The sequence below is a fragment of the Nilaparvata lugens genome, chromosome 12, assembly GCF_014356525.2.
Source record: "Nilaparvata lugens isolate BPH chromosome 12, ASM1435652v1, whole genome shotgun sequence".
Classification (NCBI taxonomy): Eukaryota; Metazoa; Arthropoda; class Insecta; order Hemiptera; family Delphacidae; genus Nilaparvata; species Nilaparvata lugens.
The window spans coordinates 23,262,372-23,281,428 of NC_052515.1; the positions used below are offsets into that span (position 1 = coordinate 23,262,372).

General features: G+C 32.4%; 1 protein-coding gene across 1 annotated transcript in view; it reads right to left on the bottom strand.

The window, feature by feature from the left end:
* The window catches only part of LOC111050115 (brain tumor protein), a 54,376-nt gene that overhangs the window by 16,833 nt on the left and 18,486 nt on the right, over positions 1-19,057 (bottom strand). The window contains exons 9-12 of the mRNA XM_039439192.1: positions 7,460-7,624; positions 5,335-5,540; positions 1,865-2,058; positions 988-1,151 (exon numbers count right to left, since the gene is read on the bottom strand). Of these exons, the coding sequence (XP_039295126.1) occupies positions 988-1,151; positions 1,865-2,058; positions 5,335-5,540; positions 7,460-7,624 (729 nt within the window). The remainder of the gene's footprint in view (positions 1-987; positions 1,152-1,864; positions 2,059-5,334; positions 5,541-7,459; positions 7,625-19,057) is intronic.

Below are 19,057 nucleotides of genomic sequence, written 5' to 3' on the forward strand. Positions count from 1 at the left end.
TTGCCTTGAGTGCATGCTTTTCTTTCATTTTTAATGACTTGTCTATCTGTGACCATCCAATGTGGTTCACATTATGGACAGAAACAATCATAATAATAATCGTTTTGCACATATTATCTACTCAGGCCACCAAATTGGACTTTTGGGCTGGTGAGCTGAGAGTGTGATGACCGCGCAGAGACTAAACTAAGGGCAGAACGTTTCGAGGTGCGCTGGAGGAAGGTAGTGTGAGAGAATTTGTATTAAAAATTTGATTGAAGTAAGCTCAGGAGAGAGTTGTTGTGACTGTAATGAGATCAATCAATAGGAATTCGTAAAGTTTGTGTTTTATTTCTTGAATAATCTTTTACAAGAGATGGAAATAAATTGGAAGTTGCATTTGTCCAAATGCTAATAAATGAATAATAATTATTATTAAACGAAATTCCAATTAAATACTGTAAATCACCCCGTAGACTTCTGCTACTGCAAATATTGACAACAGGGTAAACAGCTATATGAAATTCGATGAGCGCTACTATGCAAAAATCATTTGTCAGCCCAGGAATCGAACCCAGTACCTCCTAATTGGTCAGGAATGCTTACCATTACACCAAACTGACAATCTCTGGATAGCAGCGCTCATTTTATACAAAGCCATAGCAGCCATCCAGTCTATTCATTAATTAGCATTTGGACAAATGCAACTTTCAATTTATTCCCATCTGTAGACTTCCCGGGCTGACAAATAATTTTTGTATAGTAGCGCTCATCGAATTTCCATTTAGCTGTTTGCTCTGTTGTCAATATTTGCAGTAGCAGAAGTCTACGGGGTGATTTACAGCATTTAATTGGAATTTCGTTTAATAATAATAATAATTAATCTTATATAAAGTAAGCAGAGCACAGGACCCTAAAAACCTTGTGGTGGCAGCACTGTCATGCTCACCACGCACGCCCCATTTCATCCTTAATCATTTCTAATAGTTGAATTATTTTTGTACTTGCCATTGACAGCGATGTCGGATGGTTCGCGCATATGGTCGCTGCAGTCGAACCAGTTGAGCAGATCTCCGGTTTCCCCGATGATGAACACAGTCGGCGAGACACTGTCCACGGCCACGATACGGCCGCCGTTCGACACGGCTAGGCCGGCCACGATGTCAATGTACCTGACAAACACATCAACACATCATTACATTATTAATTGTGCTCCTAGGCCAGCCACCAATCTACCTAGAAATGTACAAAACAAATCAAATCATCAATTCAAAATAAAATGAAATTATACATAATATTGAAGAGAATATAATGCTCTATGATACACATATAGAGCACATATCTTTTCAATTGATCGTTGAAAACTTGAAAGACCAAAAAGATTTCTTTAAACTGGAAACAGAACTGTTTTTTTATGTCATGCTTTGCAGAACGGTATCATACATCACAGTTTGGATTGAAGTAAGTGATCTTCTATTTGTTTTCTTGAGATCAAGTACTTGTTCGCTGAATTAAATATAATGATGTTCTTGGAAACAAAATTATTGTTAATAATATATTCCATTCTAAAACTGGAAAAAATACAATCCTATGGAAACTATGGTATATTTAATCCATATTCATATATGAAATCATGTGTTTGTATAATGATATTGTAAAATTGAGTTGAAGTAAGTGAATGGCGTAGATATTCTATGGAAACTGTGGTATATTTTAATCCATGTTTCTATGTTTCAAAATTAAATTTAATAATCTATTCCATTCTAAAACTAGAGAAAATTAAAATCCTATGGGAACTGTGGTATATTTAATCCATACTCATATATGTGAAATCATGTTTGTATAATGATATTGTGAAAGAGATTGGCGAGGGGCGTGGTTGTACCTTATTGCAATCTTCTTCAAGAACTGTCCGTTCTTGTTGAAGAGCTGCATGCGCGAACGCTCGTTGCCTCGGTCGCAGATGACGAACTTGCCGGAGGGGCGCATAACGGCTACCTTGCGCGGGTACCACAGCTGCCCCTCCTCCTTGCCCGAACTACCAAACTGGAACTTGAACACTCCGCCCTTGTCAAACACCTGCACATAAACATCAGCTTATAGAACGAGCAAATAGAATACAAAACAAGTAACAGACTATACCTTGTAGTTTCAAATATGATGTTAACATATCTAAGGCTGGACACTAACGGTAGAACTAAATCAAACATTTATTTTAGAAATATTAAATGAAAAAGATTAAGAAGTTGTCAAAAAAACACAGATTTATTGTTACTTAGAAACACCGGTTTCGGTTATTACACCATTGTCAATCTCTGATAAACTAAAACTAAATATAAGAGCAGCAGAATTTATACTAGTAGGCGAGTACTGCTATTAATTGGTCAAGGGCATAAACGCCTGCCATTAGCCTATCTATACAGTCTCCTCCCACTCAACGGTGTGACAAAATGGAGGCTTAAGGTTCGTACCCACTAGAAAGTATCATACCATGACCGTGCCCGTACCGACACATGCAAAAAAATATTCTTTGCATCATTTTATATGTAATACACCTATTAGACCGTTCCGTCACCGGCCAAGCACGGAGCGTGCCATGCACGTCCAGGTCAACATTTGTCGGCCAGTATATTTTGTCTGTGACGAAACGCTCCTTGCATGGTACGTGACGCCTGCAAACCCCGTTGTAACCGCGCATGCACCCCGTTGGTAACCTATTCTCTTGCTAACTGACGCGTTCCCAACAACTTCTGACCGGGCATCATACGCGTATCATACGCGTACCATACGCGTAATGTACTGGCATAGAACGCTGTTGATCCGTTGTAGTGGGCATAGTTGTTATTTTACGTGCCTGGCATGGTCTGACACGGTCCGTGTCTGGTACGTTCGAGTGGGTACGAACCTTAAAGCAATATACTCGCCATGATAACAAAATTTACTTTCAGTACAAAATAAGAACCAAGAAAACAAGTGAAAGATAATAAAACAAATATGTAAATGGAAAAACTATTGACTAATGTATAATAATTGATACCTAATTTAGAGTGTAATGGATGTATTTAAATTTTGTAAAATTGACTATGAGTGCTTGTTGCAGGCTCATGTTTGCCTTGTATTATTTACTAGAGTTACCAAACATGACGTTGTCTATAATGTGTAAACATTCTGTGACAATAAAGATATTTATTTATTTATGCTTACAATGTTATGATAAAACTAAATTCGTAGTGATGTATTGGTTGAAATGAATCTGGTCATTTGAACTATACTGGGAATTTTCCTTAATTACTCTTGTTATTTCCAAAGCCTCCAGAATATTCAAAGATCTGCCTTTGTTATTTAATTCTGCTGCTCTTGTATTTAGTTTTAGTTTATCAGAGATTGACAATGGTGTAATAACCGTGACCGGTCTTTCTAAGTATCAATAAATCTGTAGTTTTTTGACAATTTCTTAGTCTTTTTCATTTAATATGAATAATTACCACAATATTAACTTCTCAACTACACAAAAAAGAAATTTATTCATCATTGCATTTATACAATATAAATAGTGTCAAGATGAAAATAAAATAATAATTCACAATAATCAGTTCAGAAAGTCTTGTATAGAATATGGGATACTTGAAATTATAGTTTTAATTCTTTCTTAAAGTCCGCACCATCCTTCTTTCTGATATCAATCGGTAACTGATTGGCTCCCATGTAGGAGGGACGTTGCATGCATGTTTATCATGCACACACACACACATATGCGTTCATCACGCATGTTTTGTCATCAGCGAGAGACTTCTAACATAAAATAAACAACCAATAACAATAAATGAACCACTAGTAAATTTCAAATTATAATGACAGAAAAATAATTAAACATCAAATAAAACAGCAACGAAAAAAATTGAGATTCAAAACGTAACCTCAAAAAAAATTTCTCGAGCCTTTCGCTGTGATGACGCAAAAATGTATGACGACTCGACGTGTATTATGCATGTTCTACCGTTAGTGGCCAGCCTAAGGGTCAAAATATAGTGGAGCGCCGAAGGCAGCTGAGAGTGTTGAAAAGTAATGCATATATTCAAATGTGTCAGAACATTGTGTGGCGCAAAGGTAGGGTGATAGGTAGAAGGAAACAGACACATTCAGATACATGCATCAATTTCAACACTCTCAGCTACTCTACCTTCGCCGCTCCACCATGTTCTATTTCCCAGGACCATAAGCACCAACTACGTAACGCTAATTCATTATTACATAAAGATTTAGTCGTATTTATTATAATGTGTAATATTCTAGGTTTAAACCAACTGCTGATTCATCTCAGTTTATTAATGTGTCAGCGGCTATTGATTATTTATTCATCATGCTTTATGGATGTAGTTTCTACCTCTGCGTTCAAGTAGCACTTGAAGAAGTGGCTGTTTGATATCAGTGATGATAATGCCGTCTCACTCATCGTTACTGGGGGTGCGCGTGTCTAATTCAATTTGGGCGCCTTCAGAGAGAAAATTGATTGTTTTTTTTCTGCTCTGTCATGCTTTTCTGTTCTGCTTTTCCTAAATTGTATATGTTATTTGAATTGTAGCCTTCCTCGCTATTCCTTGGTCTTCATCAATCCATTTTCATCATCTTTTATTTATAAACTTAAAATTTTAATTTACAATTTAGTTTTTCACTTTTTTTTAATCCTTTCTTAATACATAAGAACTATAGATTTATTATTAAAAATTATTTAAATTTAGTTTAGATCTCAAAAAATTGAGATCTCTCTTATAATTGTATAGATATAACGCATTTCGTTATAATAACTAGAGCTTACGCACATGCCATTGTTGACATGTAAGCTCTTTCCTATCTGATTGCAAGGATAAAATTGTGATAGCTCAAGAGTTTTATTGTTTAGTATAGTTTTATATTTTGATTTTAGTAAGCATATTGTCTTGATTCTTGAATTGTATATACTTTATTGCTCAAGATTCTATGTAACTGTTTTAAATTGTATTCAGAAGGGAAAAATAAATGAGTTGAATTGAATTGTTTGACGACTGGATTGAGCTAACAGTCAAAACCGGCACGGCGTGCCCTATCCAACGACAAACCTAATAAAGCGTATTATTTCTCGATGAATGAACGGGGTGGATGTGTGAAATTGAAATCACGTTAGATGAATGAACGGGGTGGATGTGTAAAATTGCAATCACACTAGATGAATGAACGAGGTGAATGTGTAAAATTGCAATTACGCTAGATGAATGAACGAGGTGAATGTGTAAAATTTCAATCACGCTAGATGAATGAACGGGGTGGATGTGCCCTAGATGAATGAACGGGGTGAATGTGTAAAATTGCATTACTGACCTGAATACGGTGGTTGTTGGTATCGGCAACAATGATGTCCTCCTCGACGCCGAGACAGAAGCCATGGGGCGAATTGAACTGACCGTCGCCGGAGCCCATCTGGCCGAACTTGCTGCGTATCTGCATGGCCGATGATTTGCCGTTCTGCAGCCGCCCACTTGCGAACCCCCCCAGGCTCCTGCTGGTGATTGATGGGGCCAGCCCATCTGCCAACACACAATACAAATAATATAGAGTATTCTAATATTTATTTATTTATTATTTGGCGTATGGCAGATACACAACACATAAAGCTCATGAGTCTCAAATCTCTACATATACATTATATTTTTTTCAATTTCTTGAAGATGTGTAGTTTTTGTCAGGAGAACATAAGTTAGACTGACCGCCATTATATGCTAGTCCATTTAGCATTACCCAATGTGCACCATGGAGGCGAACTAGAGTTACACATATTTGAGTAAAAGCTGATTGCTGGAACAATTTTGAGGTTAAAGAGGGTATTTGAATAATAATACTGAAATATAATAATATAGATAGTAAAATGTATTTCTTGTTGGAGAAAAATCTGTTAACACGAGTCATCAAATTCAATAAAAAATATTCTACCTGTATGAAAAAGTACAGAATACAAGGAACATAGTTTCAACATAGTTGAAATAAGAACAATTTTTCACACTGATTAAAATAATACGTATATTTTTGAAAAGTTTATTAATCTTTCATAACCCTTTGATTAATTACGTCTATAACTTTCTGAGCCGTTTTATTGCATGCAGCAATAAGTCTATAGTGAGGTCCAAGTTATTTAATGACATAATATATATAACAGACTGAATTGGTTCTCGCACGTGGAGTCTCTAAGTAAGAAATTATCTAAAGGCCTTTATATGTTAAGAAGATTGCGTGGAGTTGTTGATGTTGACGTTTTGTTAAATGTTTATTATGCTCAGATATTCTCATTGTTGTCTTATGGAATCATTGTATGGGGCAATTGCAGTAGGTCCATTGAGATTTTTAGGCTTCAGAGAAGGGCAGTAAGAATAATAATGAATGAAAACCAAAGATCTCATTGTAGGCCTCTTTTCAAAAAACTTAAGCTGTTGACTCTGCCGTCCGTCTATGTTATGAGCCTGCTTCTCTATATACATACGTATAAGGGGGATTTGGCTACTAGCACTGAAGTCCATAATCATAATACGAGGCACAGAAATAACATGAGAACTGAATACCTCAGGTATTCACCATCACAAAAAAACTGGATGTTTATAGGAGTAAAATTGTACAATTTCTTGCCACTATCCATTAGAAGCCTTTCTTGTATGAGTTTCAAAAAAACTGTTAAATTTATCCTGCAGCAAGAATGCATTTATACAGTGGCTGATTTTTATGAAATTGATTTTCGTATGTATGAATTGTGAAAATGGGTTTGTAAATTACTTTGTACTGTAGAATCGTATTGTTTCTGTGCTTTGAATTTTTGTATAATATATATATATATATATATATATATATATATATAATATATATATATATATATATATATGACGATTGACCATACATTTTGTTAAATGTCTTATGTCAATAAAGAAATTTCTATTTCTATTTCTATAATGGCAGTGTTTGATTAGCAATGGTATTGCTATCCTTGTCTTTCATTCAACAAAGTGCATAACGCTATCTCTTTCTATCTTTGCTCTGTTGCCAGATCGTCTTTCAACAATGTAGAATTAATAATTAATTAACAAAATATTTCATCGTAATTATGAAAATTCATTACGAAATTGTTAAAAAATATAATTTATTATTTTAAACGAGAATTAACAGTTAATATTACATTAATGAACATGTATCAGCTACCGTCTATAGAAGGCATTGACAAGACAGAGGCAACGGCAACGTTTTTCTCCTATCTTTCTCCAATGCCATTATAACGTGGATCTCACTATAGAAGCAAATTCAGTCATCTAGTGCCATGTGGTGGAACGGGTTGTTTATAAGGTGTGATATGTAGAGGCCAATTATTATTAACTAAGTCCTTGGAAGCAAAAAGAGACTGTGTAAGATGTTTGATAACCACTGTACTTAGATGAAAAATATCTGGATTTAATTTGATTGGAATTACCTGACTGGGAAAGACTGGGCGAAGATGGTGCATAACCTCCACTGCCATTGGTCAATGGGATGGAAGCTTCGATAGGCGGAAGGAGACCTCTCAGACTGGCATAGGATGTCTGACGTCCTGTTATCACTCCGTTGGTTCCGTTTATCGAACCATTTGTCAACGTTTCTACAACACAACCGAAAATCAAAACATAAAACCTCAATAAAAAACGTATCAACAGAAATATTATAAGTTCTTTCCTAATATATAAGGTCTATTCCTTAAATAATTAAGAAACACTATGAAAAAACATTAAATATAAGAAATATATTAAGTCTATTCCTAGCTAAGCTTAGCTAGTAGTACATTTTTGGAAGAAGTAGCCGACATATCTACTAGTGTTAATCAATCTGTCCATTTCACACCAGCCTAGCATAGATTAAACATTTGGAGATAGGACAGCTACGTCTTCCAAAGACTTATTTCTACATATGCGTCGCTAGTTGTGAAAATACCTTTAGGTAGTACTAATACAGAAATTGATTTGGAAAATTCAAAATTGTCTGTGAACCGAGGACTGTAATATGTGATCTCTTTTGACTATGTTGAATTCATGATTGAGAGCAGTATTATTGGGTATGAGCCTTATGTCTTATCTCTATTGTCAAATTGCAATCTCTATTTCCTATTGCATGTATATTGTCAACATATAAAATAAATTAGAAGCACCTCAATTGAAAACCGTAGAACATTATCAAGAAGTGTTTAGGCTCGTACTACATTCAGCCACCAGTGAAGTTTTTTATTTAATTTAGACAACTTATTTGACTTGAGTATTTTAAGCCTAGTATGAGCTGGATGATGTTGATGATGCTGGATATAAAACGTGAGTTGCTTGTAATACAACGCTGATATTATAAAGTACAATATAATAGAAAGAGATATGATGAGTTTGTCAGACATCAATCATTGGCGGCCGAGTACAGAGAGCACGCTGAGACACTGAGACACCAGGATCGACTGCTTGGCTAACACGTCAAAATCTGGTGACCGGCCATTCTGGATGAGCACAATAACAACTAATGCCTCTCGACTCGTTTAGACACTTGGCGACCCACTGGTTGCCAACACACTGTAAGTTAAATATAATACGAGCACAATAATTATTGTAATTATTTTCGAAGTTGAGGAAAATATAAAGATGTGAACCTTAATGAAAAATTTATAATTCTATAATAATTTATAAAAGTACCCTTTTAAATTATTAAATAATTATTGACTACTAAGATTTAAGAGGGTACTAAGATTTGTATTTTATTTATATTAAAAGTGGCCCTAAGGAAAAAAATCTGGTGTGGCGCACTCACAAAACTTTCCTTGCCGTTATGAAAATTGATCAACTGACGTCAGTGTTCACGCGCATATCAAGTCTACTATTCAAAGATCCAAGCCAGCTGGTGACAGGACTATAACGCTGGAGACACATGAAGTCTGCTATCTCTTCATAGTGATTTAAGTAGATTTAATAGAATCAACAGTGTTGCCAACAGTTTGAAATTGAAATAATAACATTTTCTCGAATTTCGAGCTTATTTTAAATTTTAGGTGAAAATGTTACTGAACATTAATTGTAGAGATTTTCTTTCATGCTCAATCTTTTCCACTCAAAATTTTTAGTTTAAATTGTATCTGAAGCCTAATAATTAAGAATCCAAATTCAACTTTGCATAGATGGGGCGGAGCTCCTGAAATTTTTACAGATATGGGACTTGTGGCAGTTGATAGAGCTTATCGATGTCTATTTTAGGTATAACTTTAATCAAAATCGTTGGAGCCGTTTTCGAGAAAATCGCGAGAAACCCTGTTTTTGACAACATTTTCGCCATTTTAGCCGCCATCTTGAATCGCATTTGATCGAAATTGTTCGTGTCGGATCCTTATATTGTAAGGACCTTACGTTCCAAATTTCAAGTCATTCCGTTAATTGGGAGATGAGATATCGTGTACACAGACGCACATACACTCATACACACACATACAGACCAATACCCAAAAACCACTTTTTTGGACTTGAAACGTATAGAAATTTAGAAATTGGGGTACCTAACTTAATTTTTTTTCGGAAAGCAATACTTTCCTTACCTATGGTAATAGGGCAAGGAAAGTAAAAAATACATTATATGAAACAAGCACAATTTCAAAGTTCAGACAATGTTCATTCCTTGAGTCCATCATGATTTTTGAAATGCTGCTAACTTATAATTGGGGAGAGCTTAATTTCAGTATGTTACCCTCTTTCCTTCAGATTGATTGACAAGTTTCTCATGTAAAAACTCACAAACCAAGTAATGATTATGATAAAAACAACAGAATGAGAGTCAAAACATAGTGGTTGGTAGAAGGCGAAGGTAGCAGAGTATTGAAAAGTAATGCATCTATTCAGAACATTGTGAAGCGCAAAGGTAGGGTAGAAGGAATGCATTATTCTCAACACTCTCAGCTACCTTCACTGCTCCTCTATGTTTTACTGCTTCTCTGCTCAAATAATATGTCTACATATACGCTCACCTAACACATCACATTAATTACATCCTTAATAATTCAAATAAGATGTTAGGCTTTATTATGAAAAATGTTAAGACACTTTACAGACATTGATTTAATCAGAATGTGTCTGGCTTTGGAGAGAAGTAATGAATTCAGTAAATTAAGTAAATTCAGTGAATTAAGTAAATCATAATGAATTCCTCATATTCATGTATTACAAGAAAAATTGACATTAAAAAAAATACATCCATGCCCATATGACTAGTCTGAGAGTCAGTTTTCACACTATTTAATTGAAGAACAGACGAGATTTCATATCATAATTGTTCTCTTTAAAATATTAAATAACCATTTAGACCTTCCATACATAATTTAACTCTTCAGTATCTTTGTTCCGTTAAGTAGACCTACATGGATATAATGTTTTTTGATTTGGAAAGAATATAGGCTACCCTGTAAATCATACAAAATGCTTCATACAGATAACTGCTAAATTGTACGATTCTAGATATTCGCTGATAATTTGAGCAATTTTAGTGAAAAATGTTATCAAGCTATCAAACTCTAGATGCTAAATCAATTTTGCAGACCATAAATATTTCAATATTTTAATTTCTTCTCTTCTTAAAGTAGGCTTACTAGCCTACCTACTTTCTTTTTTCAGTTGGTTTATTTTTTATATCTTGTGTAACTTTCCATTTATAATGTTTGTTCCAAACTATTTTGTTATTTATCCCATTACTTTCTTATTAATTTAGTCTCTGTGTAAACAATAATTTTCACTGAGGCTTGTAGTGACATAAACCTGTATATGTTGTGATTTTTCTATTGAAGTACCTAATTAATAAATAAATGTTATGTCACATCTGAATGCATGCACAATCTACGTTTTATTACCTGAATATTTGGACGCATTTATTATGTCACATTCCTGGTTTAAATCAACAGCTTATTCATTTCAGCTTATACTGAGATAGTGGATTCTTGCTGGTGACTCTTGACGAGTATACCAATTTGCAGAGTTGGAGGAGTCAACTTGAAGAGTACTGAACTTTCATGATGCATCCCAACAATGAAATATTATTATTGAAGTATTGATGTTGAATTGAAATCAATAATCTCGCCGTCACAAGTTGATGAATGATTCTTGATTTTCATAAGTTGAATTTTTCTTTACCAGCTTCTTTCACTATTACGATGTAATCCGCAGAACTGTTTTTTCTTGAGTTCTTATTTTCGAAAAGTTGAATTGAACGAAGTTCCTCATCTTAGTATAATAACAATTTTAGGATATCAACATCAACTTTAAATGTTGCTAAGATCGAATAATATTGATCGAAGATCCAAGTAATCGAAGCGTTCTCCAAGCTGAATATTATTTCTTCGTAAGTAGGCCTACATCCAAATATATGAAAGTTAATTTTTGCACCAAGTTCCAAAATCTATCATTTATCAAATTCTTCTCAAAATGTTGGACAGTTGCTTCAAAAAAAATTGAAGACATCATCTGGTTTTATGCACTTCATACGAAAGTATTGAGATAAATTTTTGCTAAATCCTTTAAGCTGGGTTTTCGTTTATGCGTAAATGCCATCGTCGACCACGACAGGGTGAAGATCTCAGATTGGGTAGATTTCAGTGTGTCTAAATAGCCTAAAAGATTATGTTCAATTATGTTTTAATTGAGGAGGTTGAGTTTTTACTTTTTCATACTTTTAAATAGCAATATGTTGATATTATTAGATATGTTTGATTCTTGAATAATAAACACAAATAATGAAAAGTTATTTGATCAGCTGTTTTAGCACACTTGAAATTTGGACAATATGAATGTCAACAATGCTTGTCGTCGCCGACTGCGGAAATTTACGCACAAATTAAAATGCACTTTTAGTGGGATAGAAAATATCGTTTGTTGTTCATGTCTATGAACAGAACTTCAATATAATTTTCAAAGCGAAATTATTTTTTCGAGACGTGTAGCATTACTATTACTGTACTTAGTTAACTTATATAATAGTCTATTAATTGTCGAGTCAGTTTTCCGTATTCTCTAAATATAGTCATTTGTTGAATATAACTTTTCCAAATTAAAATGCCAATAATAAATCAATTCACACTCAATCACAATCCAGTCATTACACATTACGAATGTAAAACATTGATAGTCTTCTCGAATACAATCACATAAATCCTCAAAAAATATCAATTTTCCTCACAAAAATCATTAGTATTCTATGTAACCCAAATGATTGGTTAGCTTGTTAATAAATATTCCAACACGAAGAATAATGGATAAATAATAAGACTCAATCACAAGATAACAGTTTCAGAAGTTACATTTTTTGTCAATTTCAATGAAACTAATCATGGTGTAGGCTAAACTGTCTTACGCCCATATATGCTCAATAGTAGTTTAAACCAAGTTTGAATTAATCCAGGATTAAATGTAGTTGCATTTATGATAATGCATTTCAATTTGGTCTCTTGATGGTTTTAACTAGGATTAATAATAATAGAGCATATGGGCCTCAACTGTTATACCAATATCTATTAATAGTAATAGTAGGTATTGGTTATACTCTAAGGTTGTGAAACTATCAAGTCGTACTAATTATGGTTATACATTGCATTATCACCTTCGCCAATACGAAGAAAAACACATAACGTTGTAATTTCGAGTTAATTGACATTTTGACAATAATTAGTTACTACTCCAAATTGTGAATTGATTTTCTAATGGCAGTCTCATTAGTAAACTACAATACAAACACTTATAATCTTGTTTTGATTGATTGTTAAAAACACATACTTTTCAACTTAAAAATTATGCTAAATTGAGCTTAAAAATAAGATATATAAACATAACGTGCATTTTGGTTATGGAATAAAGGACATGTATGAAATTAACCAAGGTAGGAAAAGGGTAGGTTTGTTGAGTGAAATGGGTTAATGAAATAATAGGCAAATGGGTTTACACTGTTTATTTTCTTTTAATAAAAATTCCAAGAAGTTGGTCAATATCAACAATAGTATCATTTTAATTGAGGCGGCATAATCAAACAGAATAAATTCACAAAATAAATAATAATAAACACTGGCGAATATAAAATAGTATTGTAAGAAGATGCTACGAGATATGCAAATCTTGCAATAATCATTCAAAAGTAATATGGATTTCCAGACTAAAGCTGATGGCTTCCAAGTAGCATTGTAAGAATTTCAAACATGAAATTTAGATGATGAAAAAATTTTGAAATGGTGAGGATATTTAAATACGCTTCTAACATTCTAATGAGAATATAATACATCCTCATTGCAACCATGTATATTTTAATATTGTTATTTTTTCATCTGAAAGTCCAAAAATTAAAATTTCCTCAAGCATGCACGCTAGAATAGATATAACATTGAATTTAAAAATAGATATAAGCTGTTAGAAACATGTAATCAGAAAAAAGAGTTACTTCATCAATTCTAATTCAATGTATACTAAATGAATGCAGAATTAAAAGTTGAAAAGTTTGTTTAGTTTGAAAGTTATTATTTTTCAATATCAACTCTTTAGAATTTGAGGTAAAATAGTAGATGCTAGGGGAAATTTAATCAAGGCTGATTATTTCAAGGAATATTGAAAGAGTTATGTTGAAGATGGGATACAATATCAATAAAAGAGGATTCATAAGATATGTTAATTTCAACGGGTATTAAATTTCTCAATGTAAATATTTTTATAAATTATTAGGAGTTTCTATTCTTAGGTTTAGAAGATCCTCCCCCAATAAATGTTGATCTCATCATCTAAACTTTCAGATAAGAAATGTCATGAAATAGAATAGGCTTAGTTAATTTCAATTCATACCCATTTCATATTGGAAACAGGAATTAAATTAATCCAACTTCCTGAAAAGAATATTGGAAGAAAATTGAACAGATGTAAATAAACAATAAAATAATAATACACAAATATTATAAAATTAGAAACAAAAGACTAGTATGAAATACACAACTAGAATTAGATTTTCTTTTCACAAATAAATACATAAATTCAATGTGGGGAATAACAGTCGGATTCTAATAAATCACAGTATTGATTATAGAAGTTTATTGAAGTTCTTGTGTATCATCAATTATTATATAATTTTCCACTAAATTTACGTATAGTGATGCAACAACCACAAATTCAATACAAGAATACTTGACAGAGGACTGGGATGAATTTATAACGAGGTAGATCCCAAAAGAATTTTCCAACACTGAGATTGCAGTGTATGAAATTTAAAGTTTCGACGAATTTATCCCTTTTATGAGTAAACAATGCTTGAATATTGATACAAAAATAAGTAGCCTAATACAAAATTTGCATTGTGATGAAAAATTCTATGAATGGTTGTTTAAAATGGTTAGGGTAGATCTGAATCGAAGAGAATAAAGGTTCTTTCAATTTAATATTGATCATTATAGTGTAGAGAAATCTTCGTTTTGTTTTGTACTCGAGCTATGCAAGGTAATATCATCAATGAATATCAATTAAATATTGGAAACTCTGCCAGAAGATAAAACGATAGTATCATGAAAATAGCACGATATAATATCATAAGATTATACTTACAATGTAAGCTAAAACTTCATTTCAATAAGACATCTTCAGAGTACAAAGATTTAGACTGTTATTCAACCACATGAGGCTCCAATACCAAATAATAACCGATACAAAAATACAATGTTAAACAATTTTAGTGAAACTAGACATAATTATTAGATCAAACAGGTGTTGTGACAATGAAGAATAATTTATTGACAGAACACAAATTCTATCAACTACGTTTTTACAAAAAGAAAAATACTTCTAATCTAATAAAATCAGTCTTCATTTCAAATAGCGCATTGTTTAGTTACATTTTATTGCTAGAATTAGGATTTCGTTGACCAGAAGAATCAACTATGGTATTAGTATACTTTTTATATACTATATACATACAGTATATGTAATATGAGTTGTGTAAACATATTATTACACCGTACATAAGGCTTGGTTTGGCTAGACAATGTTACTTTCAAAAAGTTACAACAAATTTGAAAAAGCAATACCATGTTTCTTCTAAACATATCTACTGGTGCATTTTAGCATCATGTTATTATTCAATATAATTATGATTATTAACAGGTTGGTAAGTAGAGCTTAATAAAAATGAGATTTTTCAGAAATCAGAATGATGATGGCCTAAAAGCACCTAAAATATGTAGAAGTCAAATTTTTAGAGGTTTCAAGAATTTTAGAATTGAGAGAATGCTAATTACTTGTTAATACAGTAAAAATTTCATCTTTCAATAAATTTATAGTTATTTAATAAAAAAATAATTATGTACGTCGAAAATAATACATTGAAATCAAAGTGAAACGTAATTCAAATCTCACAATTCAAAGATTTATTTTTATTAAAATAAAAGTTTTTATTGTAGATTGTTTTTGTTGGGGTTATCGTCACTTCTTATTGCTTGAATTACTAGAAATCTTTGGTTGGGTAATGCTATTTAGTGAATGTATTGCTTGAATACAAATAATATAATTGTTATTGATGTTTGAAAAAGTGATGTAATTTTCTTTAGCGTATTCGAAAATTGAATGATTCATGAGACACTTCAACATTATTGCAAAAAAACTCATCAATTCATTTCAGATACAGTTTCGAAAAAGAATTCGCATCAATTTAAATAACTGTATCAAACAATTTTGTTGAGAAGGCAGTTGTTTACTCGTTTATTTACAATGTCAATATTTAAAATGAACACATTATCTTTCAGTCATGTATACAATAACAGTGGAACAATATATATACATCAGTCTAGAAGCCCGTTTTTTTTTCATTTTATATTTATTTTCTTATGTTACACAAGGTGGAAGGTTGATGTTAGTCTACCATAAATTTACAATTTATTAATACAAGTAGATCTTTACAACGAATACACTAAACCCAAAAATTAAACAAAAGCAACAACTAAATGTATAATGTATTAATAGGGTAGGATGTAACACATATAATAAAGAGTTGCACAGAAATTACCATTCGATGAAAGACTTACATTTTATCACACAATTATTCGTTTCTTGGTTTGATTTTCAAATAGATTCATGATTAAAGCGCAAAGAATTGAACATGAATACTGGAAACACTGGTAAAACGTTATAGTAACAAACTTAGGAATGACGTAGGCACGATAAAAATGGCAAGTACTAGTTTTATTCATCATTATTAACGGCTTGATATTCGATTCAAAAATTTATTTAAGAGGGGTAACTTGCAAAAATGTTTACAAAGGAGCGAAAGAATAGTTTTGTTAGCAAAGTTTCTTTCATACTCTCTTTTTCTGTAACACAACTTTACATAAAAACCTAGGTGGTGAACCAAAAAATAATAACTAATAATTGCCTTATCGAATGAATAGAGCTCAAATATCATACAAGAGAATACTTTTCAACTTATGGTCAAAGCAATATAGGTTGGATAATACAATTACAATAATATACAATAACATATTTACATTGCACTATGGCATAACGAAAACAATATAACTATGAATTAGTTTATAATACAACATTATAAACAAATTCACATGGAAATGCATTGCTGTACGTACTACCCTAGATGAGATCGTGATTACGTGAGAACGATTACAATGGGAAGAGTAGATAATTATCTAATCCTTCTAATTATGTACATGAAAAAATGCAATCATTGAGTTTGAAATGCACACTATTCTATGCATTAAACAATATAAGTAGTAGCATTATTACATATTAAAGACTCGAAACTTCAAACTCGAAAACGACTTTCTAATATATATATCAAGTTCAATGATATCTTAGTGCTAAGTATATTGAAGCTGAAATTATATCTACAACTTTATAAGTGATACTCTACAAAATGAAATTGAATAGAAATAATAGTTTCAATTCATTAAATTCTATATACCTTCAAGAATAGATTTTTTTAAATTTTATTGTCGTTTTTTTATTTGTACATTTTTGTTCAATGAGCTTTCAGCAAACTATACTCGCTAAAAGCTAGAAAAAAATGGAAGCATTTGAAACAGAAATTAACTACTGATAAAACCCCACCTAAACTACCTACGATCATTTTGTGCGGCGTTTCCAGATATTTTTTATCATTTTTGGTATTCACGAAAAAAGTGCATCTGAAAAAATGTAGCGTAGAAGAGACCAATGTCACCTGACCTGTTCACTCGTTACAATCGCCTCTTAGCTCTTTATTACTATTGAAGACTAGATTAGACAAAGATCTAACAACTTTTTTCAAGAAACCCAAATAATTGGATTTGCTCTTTCCAAGTTAATAGTAGGAATCAATTTTTTATTGTGGGTTTTACGTACTTATTTTGAAGTTTTCTATAGGTAAACATAATATTAACTTTGCACTAGGTGTGTGCAGTAACAACAAGCAGCCTCCACACAGTAACAGTAGTAATTTTCACTACTGCCGCGGGAACGCGGAATTGGAAAAAATGTAAGAGTTCTGGATATTTTCAATTCTGCGTTAACGCGACAGCTAGTGAAGGAACTATTTTCCTTCTATGTGCAGGCTGCTTGAAATTCATTTTGTACTAGTTTTGTACAGCAACACAAATCCATAATTCTCTACAAACAACTATAAACTATTGGTTAACGCAATAACAACGGCACCCCTTAGACGTTCAAAATGGTTAATTAATGTTACTCGAAATATTAAGTTGAGTAGTGATACTTGGCAAACATTCGTTTAGTATCACAATAGAATACTTCAGTAGAGAATTACTTCAGCAGAATACTACACTTTACTCTAAAACAAGTTGAGACAAAATATCCGTGTTGCTGAATTGTGCGAAGTTCAATCTTATCATGCAAGGACATATACTCATATATTTACAGCCCTGCATCCACTGTGTAGTCAAACTGAATATAACCAGTTTTGCAATTGCGTGGAACGATTTGAATCGCACTATTCGGTAACACACATATTTTGTTCGAGTCTCAACTTGTTATATTCAGAGTATTATCAGTAATATCAACATAAAATATCATTAGTATCACACCGATATACCAACATTAAACGTTCAGTATTATCACAACATACCACCCGTTTCAACATAGATACAAGCGGTATTATCACAAAATACTTTCGCTATCATCACAAAATACCAAACGTTTACCACATATACCACAGAACAGTTATAAGTTACATAAAATACCATCAGTTGCAAAGAAGACGTTATGCTTTATATGCCAAAATTTGTTAATCAGTGTAGACGTTCTATACTAGCCTACTTAATAGACACGACAAACCTCCGTTGAAATAGAATTCAAAGAATAGATATTTATAATTGAAGAATTTATATGGAAATATAATAAAATAAACTTCAACCAAATATTACCTATTAACTCAAGTGTATATAGGAAGTGATATTTGGTGTTACAACGAGGCAGAAATGATCGGAGAGGATCTCTCTGCCAATAAAACCTTCAAGAATAAATAAGATAAGAAGATAGCTACTTCAATTTTGGTTGAAGGTGTTCATGTCATCAAGCTGACTGCTGTAATGTTATTGATTGATTTTGAAACAGGCCTACATTTTGAGACCCATAACGTCTTCTTATACAAACCGTGTCATTAGTAACACATTTCGACTTGCACAGTACCATGATTTATCACATCACTTGATGAAGCATCTAAGGTTGCCTCATAATAAACATCTAGGGTGGCAATCGAGTGCCAAAAATACATGTCTATATAGAAACGGCAACTGGCAGCTATTTTTGAAGCCAATTCTTCAAAAGTGTAACAGGGCTTTCGAAACTTCTAGAATTTCTTTCGAAAAATTTTACTTATTTTGAGTCATTTTTTATAATCATAAATTATCATTAAAATATTTATAATTATCATTAAAATAATAAAACAACTGATTGTAAGATTTCTGGTGAATCCAACAGTTGACGCGTTGACGGTGATTGAATAGCTGAAAGGGCTTAATCTCATTATGTGTGTAATGTCTTTCAATAAATAATAATAGTAATAG